This window comes from Elephantulus edwardii, unplaced genomic scaffold (genome assembly GCF_000299155.1).
Source record: "Elephantulus edwardii isolate Elephantulus edwardi_28Jun2011 unplaced genomic scaffold, EleEdw1.0 scaffold00043, whole genome shotgun sequence".
Taxonomy (NCBI): domain Eukaryota; kingdom Metazoa; phylum Chordata; class Mammalia; order Macroscelidea; family Macroscelididae; genus Elephantulus; species Elephantulus edwardii.
In genome coordinates, this window is record NW_006399793.1 from 15,239,859 (window position 1) to 15,250,392 (window position 10,534).

The following is a 10,534-nucleotide window of genomic DNA, read 5'->3' on the forward strand; positions in this document are numbered from 1 at the left end:
CGGAGACAGTGCGATTGGCACAGGACAGAGCGGAGTTTAGGGCTGTTGTACATAGGGTCGCTATGAGTCGCAGGCAACTCGACGGCACATAACAACAACAACATGATCATAGCAGTGCTATTCACAATAGCAAGAAAATGCCCATGAACAAAAGAATGGATTGCAAAATTGTGGTATGTTCACAAAATAGAATACTATGCACCAATAATGATTAGTGATTTGTAAAATACTATGTAAAACAAGAAACTCTAGAAAAAATTATATTGGGTGAACTAGCTCAGTCTCATAAGGACAAATATTGCATAGGAACGTTATTGTAAAATTAGAAGTATAACTTGCAAGATGTTTTTAAATGTCCAAAAGAAGAAGGGGAAAGGGGATGAGGGAAAAGGAAAGAAATCACTAGCACAGAGGAGTTTAGTGGAAGACTGGGTTTGAGGGGGAATTAAGGAATAGGAAAAAAATTAATGGGGACTGGAAGAGATGTTGTAATAGTAGACAAAGCTCAACGGTGATTTTCTGAAATCCAGTGCATAAGAATGTTTCTATGAAGTGCAGTGAGGATGGAAGATTCTGTAGAACACAGTGTATATGAACAAAATACAAGGTAAATCAACTATAAGATAAAAAAAGGAGGGAAGAATGGAAAAGATGGAAAGAGATATTATGAAAGGGATGGTGCAGGTTAAAGAGGGGTAGACAAGAATGGGGAGAGGATCATTGGGGTCTTTTGGTGACAGTGTGATAAAAGACATGCATAGGTGGTGGTAGTTAATTGTATGGAATACTGTGGTGTGTATGTGAAGTACTGATGGCCCAGTGGTAAGAAGCTGTCCTGCAATCCCAAAGGCACACAGTGTGAGGCCATCAGGTTCTCTGAGGGAGAAGGATGGATGTTCTCTTCCCGCTGGTGTCATCTGTATGTCAGTTCAGACTATACGGTACACAGCAACACTATGTGTGTGAGGGATTGTGTGGGGCAAAATGTACATACATAAATAAAGGGCAGTATGTAAGGGTGATTATGTATAAGTCAATTTATAATTTGTGATTCATAGTGACTCTGTGTACAACAACCCTAGACCCTGCTCTATCCTGTACCAATCTTATTGTCTCTGACACAACTATCCCAGTTACCCCAGTGACTAAATCAATCCATCTGATCTAGGGTATTCTTCTCCTATGCAGCCCCTCCACCCTCCCAAGCATGATGTCCCTCTCCAAGGACTGATCCCACCTTGCAACAGGTCCAAAGTATGACAGACAGAGCTGCAGAATCCTTGCCTTCACGGAGCATTCTGGCTTCACCCTCTCCAGGATGAACCTGTTTGTTCTCCTAGAAGCCCATGGTATATTCAATATTATTCTCCAGCACTGAAGCTCAAAGGCATCAATTCTCCTATCATCTCAAGTATTTGTCCAGCTCTCTGATGCATAGCAAGTAATAGCAAAGACCATGGCTTGTATCAGGTGCACCTTAGTATCCAAACTGATATCATTGTTCTTCAGTACTTTGGAGAGGTCTCTGACAGCAGACATTCCAGATTAGTGTTCTAGTTTCCTGGCTGCTGGTACCAAGAGTGTTGATTGTAGAGCCAAGCAAACTGAAGCTGTCAACAATCTCAATAGATTCATTATTTATCGTGATGCTGCCAATCAGTCCAGTGGTGAGAATCTTTGTTTTCTTGATGTTGAACTTCAATCCATATTGAAGGCTGCAGTCTTTGACCTTCTGCAGCAAGCGCTTCAGGTCCTCCTCAGTTTCAGCAAGTAGGGCTGTGTCATCTGCATAATGCAGATTGTTGATAAGTCTACCTCCAATCCTGATACCACATTCTTCCTCATAGAGCCCAGCCTCCCAGATAATGTGTTCCGTATACAGATTGAAAAGATACGGAGGTATCAAGACACATCCTTGATACACACCCTTCCAGATTTTGAACCATGCAGTGTTTTCCTTGATCTGCTCTGATGTCTGCCCCCTGGCCCAAGTATAGGTTTCACATAGCACAATCAAGTGTTCTGGAATTTCTATTCTCAGATTCAGCCACGGTTTGTTGAGATCCACACAGTCAACTGGATTTGCATAGTCAATGAAACACAGATAGACACTACTCTGGTATTCTCTGCTTTCACCCAAGATCCATCTGACATTAGCTATAATATCCCTAATTCCACGGCCTCTTCTAAATGCAGCCTGCACTTCAGGCAGTTCTCTGCTGATGTGCTGTTCAAGTAAATGAATACTGGATTTTGTAGATTTAAAATATATAATTCCACCTCTGGTCAAGTCTCAATTTGGAGTACTGAAAGAGAAGATCTGCCCTAGAGATATGCTTGTTAAAGAAAGAAACTTGTAGTGGAAGTTGGGGCTTGGTCAATGAGAAAGATTGAGTTCCACTCAGTACTCTGAGGAGATTTGCATTTAATGGATTTGTGAACTCACATTGAACTTTTGACTGAAAAGATTCACATTTGAAATAAGGGCAAACAGAAAAGGAAAGAAGAAAAAAAAGAAAAGAATGAGACTGGTTTTTAAAACCTGGAACAAGCTGTTTGGCTTCTGAGGCAGGATACATAAAGTTGGCATCCATCAGACCCCACCTCCAAGACTTGAGGTTGGAATATGCTCATTCGTAGCAATCATCTAGATTCACAGGAGTGGAAGTGAGAGGAATATAACAATGGAGAATCAGGCTTGGACGTCTTCCTTCAGTGCTGTTCACCTCTCATGCACAGATGCATGGATGAGTGGGGAAGGGTTATTGGCTCGAGAGGCAGGGAGTCATGAAGACCCCTGGTCTGTTGACTCAATTTGATCCCATGTTGGGGCTAGGGCTAAGTTAGGAGACTCGAACTAAGAACTCCTGAGCTTGCAGCTGATACCCATTTAAACCTAGCCACAGAGAGCTAGGGATGAGTTGATCAAATCAACCAGATAAAGAGAAGATGATCCATGCTTTGAACTAGGGCTGATTGCTACAACTCATTAGTGCTGCATAGTATCTTATTGTGTGTGTTATTGTTATTGTTAAGTGCTGTCGAGTCATAGGCGACTCATAGTGACCGTATGAACAAAAGTCCTCAATACTTGCATGACTTTCATCCTTTCTCCAGGTTCATAGGGTTTCCAGGAGTGGCATCCACTTCCATAATAGCTTGCCTCCAGAAACCCTATTGTGTGTATGTACCACAATATCACAATCCAATCATTTGTTCATGGGAATTTGTGCTGTTTCCATTTTCTTGCTATTGTTAATAGCACTGCTATGATCATAGGTGTACATATGTCTGTTCCATGCCAGTTCTAATAGTTTTCTCTGGACTGGTCTTTGCTTATGGATGCAGATGCTCAAAATTTCCAAGTGTAAACAGAGATTCCTTCAGCAAAAGGGATGTGCTTGTGCTCTCAGAGTGGGTTTGATAGATACAGGCAAATCAGTAACTGGTTATCTAGAAGGGAGATATTAGAGCATAAGGCACGAAGTTGCTGGCTGATACACTTTCATGAAAGTAGTTGCTGGAGGGATGATTGTAAGGGAGGGAAAAACTCTACAATAAAAATGAACTAAGGGGAGCTCTGGTGGCCTAGTGGCAAGGAGCTGCAACTACAATCCCAGAGGCGCATGGTTCAAATCCACCAGATGCTCTGCCGGGGAAGGAGGGACAATCTCCTCCTGTACCAGTCAGATCTGATTTGACGGTACACTCACAGAAAAATAATAAAATAAAATAAAAATGTAAAAAAAAATGAACTAAATATAATGCAAATGAAGGACCATATAGAACACAGTATACATGCATGAAACACAATGTATATGAAGGATAAAAATATTAATAATAAAAAGATCTAAAACTATAAATTAACAAATGAATATGAATATAAATGTAAATAAATAAAAATTTATTATCTAAGATTGACAATTCAATATAAATTATAATACATAAAACATTTTACCATTATATAGAATATATCTAAAAATGCAAATTTACATATAAATATCTAACATATTCATTTCCACTGAGTCTGAATTGACTCAAAGCTGACTCTCCAGTAAGTTTTCTGGGGTTATAAATTGAAAGGGAGGAGACTGGATATTTTTGCCCTGCGGAACAGCTGAACCACCAGAAAGGCTGTCTTTGGAGTATCAATAATAGTTCCCAGGGATTAGGCCGCCAGAGCTTGAGGAGTTTCCCCAGTGTTTGGTGTTCTAGAGTTTGGAGCTAACTGATGTTGGCCATCATGTGTGTGTCCAGAGTCTGTAAATTACAATAAGGACATTGTCTATTTTTCTCTCATGAGCTGATGATGGATTTGAACTGGCTGCTTTTAGGTTAGCAGTGCAGCTCTCTACCGATTACACCACCAAAGCTCCCTAACTTAATATCATATAAATCCATCTAATAATCTTATAAAGTAGGGGGGAAAATCCATTATTTATCCTTTCACATTTCATTAAACCAGAGAATATACTATATTGAATAAAAAAGCAAACCATTCATTTCTTATCTGTTTTACAGGTAGGAAAACCACAATAGGCCCCATTTTTATTTCCCAAATCTTGCCAGTTCAAATATTCTTAAAATAGAGTCTAAATGTTACACAAAAACAAAATCCACCCACCTGTTTGTTATATAGGGGACGCTTAGGGGCATTGATTTCCCTCAGCAAACGACCAGATATGTCCCGTAACTCTAAAAGCCTGCAGGCAAGCTGAGGCTGCAGAAGTTTGGCCACTGATTGAGAGGATCGGGATATGCTGTGTAATCCTTGAATGACTGTTCCTCTATTGACCTTGGCTAAAACATTAGACATTTTGATCTTGGAGTTTTTTCGGATGCGTTCTTTTTTCTAGGAAATAGAAAAAACTTTTTAAAAAGAACTGACATGTGGTTCTCTAGTATATTAAAATCTACTTCAGACAAAGACATTCAGAGTTACATGTAACCTTATATTGTTCAAACACTCAATAGCCAGTAATTAAATTCCCTCCTCTCCAAGTGCAACATAATTGACATCTCTCAGGTACTTGAATCAGTAGGTGAGTAACTTTTTATTTAGGATAAATAGCTACAGGTGCAATTATCATTGTTGTTTTGTGCCATTGAATTGTCTGTGAGTCATAACGACCCTCTATATACATTAGTTCTGTACCTTGGCCTATCTTGAGCCAATATCACCAACTCCAACAGACCTAAGCCTATTGCTTCAGTCAATGAGTCAATTAAACTCATTTTTGATCTTCTTTTCCGGCGCTGTCCCTCCACCCTTCCAAGCAGGATGTCCTTCTCCAATGACTGGACCCTCCTGGCCACATGCCAGAAGTAATGTGAGACAGAGCTTCAAACTACGAGGAGAACTTGGTTTCACTCTCCCTAAGACAGACCTGTTTGTTCTCCTGGAAGTCAACACTCTTCTTCAGCACAAAAACTCAAAGGCCACAATCCAGATTCTATCATCCTTAGTTATGGTCCAGCTCTCTGAGGAATAGAAGGAACTGCAAAGACCATAGTATGTATCAGGCACACTTCAGTCTCTAGACTGACATTGCTGTTCATTTTTCTAGTGAGGTTCCTGACAGCAGCCTTTCCTAATACAGTTCATCTTTTGATTTCCTGACTGCTCGTGTCAAGAGTGTTGATTGGAAAACCAGGCAAGCTGACGTTGTTGATCTCAATCTCTTCTATGTCTCTCATGAAGCTATCAGTTGGCTCAGTCGGGAGACTCTTTGTTTTCTTAATGTTGAGCTTCAATCCATCTTGAAATTACTAGTGAAAAGAAAGAAATTTTACATTTTTGCACCTAGATTTACATATTTTTGCATTTATTTTTGAGGGAGCTCTAGAAAGCCAAATTAACCATCTCAAACAGGTTTGAGGTATTGAATACTAATGAGCAAAGATCAGATGATCTGTGTGAGAATATTAAGAATATCATTCATGAAGAATGTAAAAGGTCATTAGAAAGGTAGAGGAGAAAAAAAGACTTAGATGAAGGTTAGGTGAGGATTTGAATATTTGATATTTCAATGTTGCACTAGAACACTGAGAATCCAAAGCAAAGGGAAGAGATCCAGAGATTGAGCTGAACAGAAGATTTCAAGGGCAGCACAAGAAGACACAGCAACGTATTATAATGAAATGTGCAAAGAGCTAGAAAATCAAAAGGGCTGAACTCACAAGGCATTTTTTAAGCTGAAGGAACTGAAGAACTAATTCAAGCCTTGAGTTGCAATACTTAAGGATGTTTTGAGCAGAACATTAAATCATCCAGGAAGCATTAAAAAGAAGATATAAGGAGTATACAGAGTCATTGTACCAAAATGAATTGACTGACACAGATGAATTTCATGAAACAATGTATAAGCAAGAGCTTGTGCTGATGAAGGAAAAAGTTCAAGCTGCTCTAAAGAAATTGGCAAAAAACAAAGCCCCAGGAAGTGACAGCATGCCAATTGACATTTTTTCAACAAATAGATGCTGCCCTGGATGCACTTAACAAGTTGTGCCAAGAAACTGGAGGAAAACCACCTGGCCAAGTGACTAGAAGAGATCCATGTTTGTTTCACTTCAAAGAAAGATGACCCGAGATAGTGCAAAAATTATCTAACAATATCATTAGTATCATATGCAAGCAAGATTCTCCTGAAAATTATCCCAAAATGACTGGAACAGCATATCAGCAGAGCACTACCAGATATGCAAGCTAGGTTTAGAAGAGGCCATGGTACTAGGGATATGATAGCTAATGTTAGATGGATCTTGGCTGAACCAGAGGAATGTCTATCTGTGTTTCATTGACTAAACAAAGTTATTTAACTGTGTGGATCACAATAAACTGTGGCTAATTTCAAGAAGCCTCCGTTTTGACCTTTCTGCCGGAACGGATGTCACGTGCTTCTAGCGTCTCCGATTACCTGGGAAGATAGGGGGGGGGTCTGCAGGGTCTGGTGGCTGTCGTGTGAGGCGCCCAACTTAAGCCAGTCAGAGCCGAGCCGCCAGGAATAGATGGTATACCAATTGATATATTTCAGTTAACAGATGCTGCCCTGGACGTGCTCACCAAGTTGTGCCAAGAAATCTGGAGAACGACCACTTGGCCAACTGACTGGAAGAGATCGATATTTGTTCCTATCCCAAAGAAAGGCGACCCAACCGAATGTGGAAACTACAGAACAATTTCACTGATTTCACATGCAAGCAAGATTTTACTGAAAATTATCCAAAAACGACTGGAACAGCACATCAACAGAGAACTACCAGAAGTCCAGGCTGGTTTCAGAAGGGGTCGTGGTACTAGAGATATTGTAGCTGATGTTAGATGGATCTTGGCTGAAAGCAGGGAATACCAAAGGAATGTCTATCTGTGTTTCATTGACTATGCAAAGGCATTTGACTGTGTAGATCATAACAAACTGTGGCTGACTCTGAGAAGAATGGGAATCCCAGAACACTTGATCATTCTAATGTGAAACTTCTACTTGGACCAGGAGGCAGTCGTCAGAACAGAGCAAGGGAACACTGCATGGTTCAAAATTGGGAAGGGTGTACGCCAGGGATGCATCCTATCTCCATACCTTTTCAACCTATATGCAGAACAGATTATCTGGGAGACTGGGCTCTATGAGGAGAAATGTGGGTTCAGGATTGGTGGACGATTTATCAACAATCTGCGTTATGTGGATGACACAACTCTGCTTGCTGAAACTGAGGAGGACCTGAAGCACCTGCTGCAGAGTGTCAAGGACTGCAGCCTACAATATGGATTGAGGCTCAATGTCAAGAAGACAAAGATTCTCACCACTGGACCGATTAGCAGCCTCATGATATGAGGTGAAGAGATTGAGATTGTTAACAGCTTTAGTTTGCTTGGCTCCATAATAAACACTCTTGGCACCAGCAGCCAGGAAATTAAAAGGCGCATTGCAATGGGAAAGTCTGCTCTAAGGGACCACTCCAAAGTACTGAAAAGCAGTGATGTCCCTCTGGAGACCAAGGTGCGCCTGACACAGCCCATAGTCTTCGCAATCACCTGCTATGAATCAGAAAGCTGGACAATGACCAAGGAGAATAGAAGGAGAATTGATGCCTCTGAGCTGTGGTGCTGGAGAAGAGTACTGAGAATACCATGGACTGCTAGGAAAACAAATAGATTTGTCCTGGAAAGGGTTAAACCGGGTGGCTCCTTGGAGGCAAGGATTCTGAGGCTCAGTCTAACTTACTTTGGACATGTAGTGAGGAGAGACCGGTCCTTGGAGAGGGCCATCATGCTTGGGAGGGTGGAGGGACGGCGCAGGAGAGGAAGGCCCTCGATGAGGTGGATTGATTCAGTGACTGGGATAATTGGGATGGGAGTGTCAGAGACAGTGCGATTGGCACAGGACAGAGCGGAGTTTAGGGCTGTTGTACATAGGGTCGCTATGAGTCGCAGGCGACTCGACGGCACATAACGACAACAACAACAACAATTTCAAGAAGAATGGGAATCCCAGAACACTTGTTTGTCTTTATGCAAAACCTATACTTGGACCAGGAGGCAGTCATCAGAACAGAGCAAGAAAACACTGCATGGTTCAAAATAGGGAAGAGTGTACACCAGGAATGCATCCTATCTCCATAACTTTTCAATCTATATGCAGAACAGATCATCCAGGAAGCTGGGATCTATGAGCAGGAATGTGGCATCAGGAATAGAGGAAGATCATCAACAATCTGCACCACGCAGATGACACAGCCTTGCTTGCTGTAACTGAGGAGTATCTGAGGCATTTGTAGCAGAAGGTCAAGGACTGTACTTTTCAATATGGGTTAAAGCTCAACATCAAGAAAACAAAGATTCTCACCACTGGTCCGATTAGCAGCCTCATGATATGAGGTGAAGAGATTGAGATTGTTAACAGCTTTAGTTTGCTTGGCTCCATAATAAACACTCTTGGTACCAGCAGCCAGGAAATTAAAAGACATATTGCATTGGGAATGTCTGCTCTAAGGGACCATTCCAGAGTACTGAAAAGCAGTTATGTCCGTGTGGAGACCAAGGTGTGCCTGACCCAGCCCATAGTCTTTGCAATTACTTGCTATGCATTAGAAAGCTGGACAGTTACTAGGGATATTAGAAGGAGAATTGATGTCTCTGAGCTGTGGTGCTGGAGAAGAATATTGAATATACCATGGACTGTCAGAAGAACAAACAAGTTTGTCCTAGAAAGGGTGAAACCAGGCTGCTCCTTAGAGGTTAGTGTTCTGAAGCTCCATCTGACATACTTTGGGCATGTTCCAGACCTTGGAAAGGGACATCATGCTTGGAAGGGTGAAGAGACAGCACAAGAAAGGAAGACCCTTGAAGAGATTGATTGATTCCATTCCTGGGATAATGGAAGTACATGTGTTAGAGACAATAAGGTTGACAAAGGATAGGGCAGGCTTGGAGCTGTTGAACATAGGGCTGCTATGAGTTGCAAGCCACTAGACAACACATAACAGCAGCAACAACTACAAATTAACCAAGTAAATATTATACTGTAAATAAAGCACATAGTAAATAGTTTCCTGAGTGTACTTTCAAAGGGAGCTCTGATGGTATAGGGGCTACACCAACCAAAAAGTAAGTGGTTCAAATCCCCCTGCTGTTCCCCTGGAGAAAAATGGGCATTCTCTTTCCATGTAATTTACATCTGAAAACCCTTTGGAAGGTCAGCTATAAGTTTCTTTTGATTCCACATTACATATCAACATCCTTTCAGAAGTGAAAATTATGAGGTGTTCCTATATATAAACAATACACATTGTATATGTACAACATATGTTTATAGTTAAACAACATTTTGTATACCAGTCAACAAGCTTAAGTAACTTTTACTCCTAAAATTTCTGAAATCTTTTTCTATTTTCTGACAGAAAAAAAAATCCTTAAGAGTGAAAACAAAACAGATAATGTGTGGTCCTTTTTTTTTGCTCTCTCAGAAAGTGCAGCTTACAATGTGGTTATACTGCATTCCAGGCAGCAGACAAGTGTGGTTTCCATTATTTATTCCAGTAATCTTATAGCCTATTCTGACGTTTTAATGTGTAACATAAGATAAACTATTAATGACACATATGAACAACTTTGAATGTCTAAGTATTTATTTGTTGAATCTAAGTATATAAATGAAAAATTAATTTTAAAATTATTAAATTTTATGCCTATAATGGGCCCAATAAGTTTGCCTACAAAGAAACCTGCAAATTAAGTTCTTGTAAATGCCTCAACTTTTAGCCCACATTAAGCTTATAATTGCTAGTTTCCATTTCAAAGTTCAGAATGTCTCTTACTATTCAGCATTTGTCACCGGAGACAATTAAAAGATATTCTCTGTAGCTAGGAGAATGTATTTCTGCAGCATTTTTAGATCTATGTTGGATTAAGCATATATTGTTGTTGCTGTTGTTGTGTGTCGTTGAGTCGTTTGAGACTCATAGTGACCCTATGTACAACAGCTCTAAACTCTGCTCTGTTCTGTGCCAGTTGCACCATCTCCGATACACCCATCCC

At 40.6% G+C, this 10,534-nt stretch overlaps 1 protein-coding gene across 1 annotated transcript in view; it reads right to left on the reverse strand.

The window, feature by feature from the left end:
* Nucleotides 1-10,534, reverse strand: part of SPATA9 (spermatogenesis associated 9) — a 72,822-nt gene that overhangs the window by 43,839 nt on the left and 18,449 nt on the right. Inside the window, exon 3 of the mRNA XM_006885371.1 lies at nucleotides 4,625-4,852. Within this exon, the coding sequence (XP_006885433.1) occupies nucleotides 4,625-4,852 (228 nt within the window). The remainder of the gene's footprint in view (nucleotides 1-4,624; nucleotides 4,853-10,534) is intronic.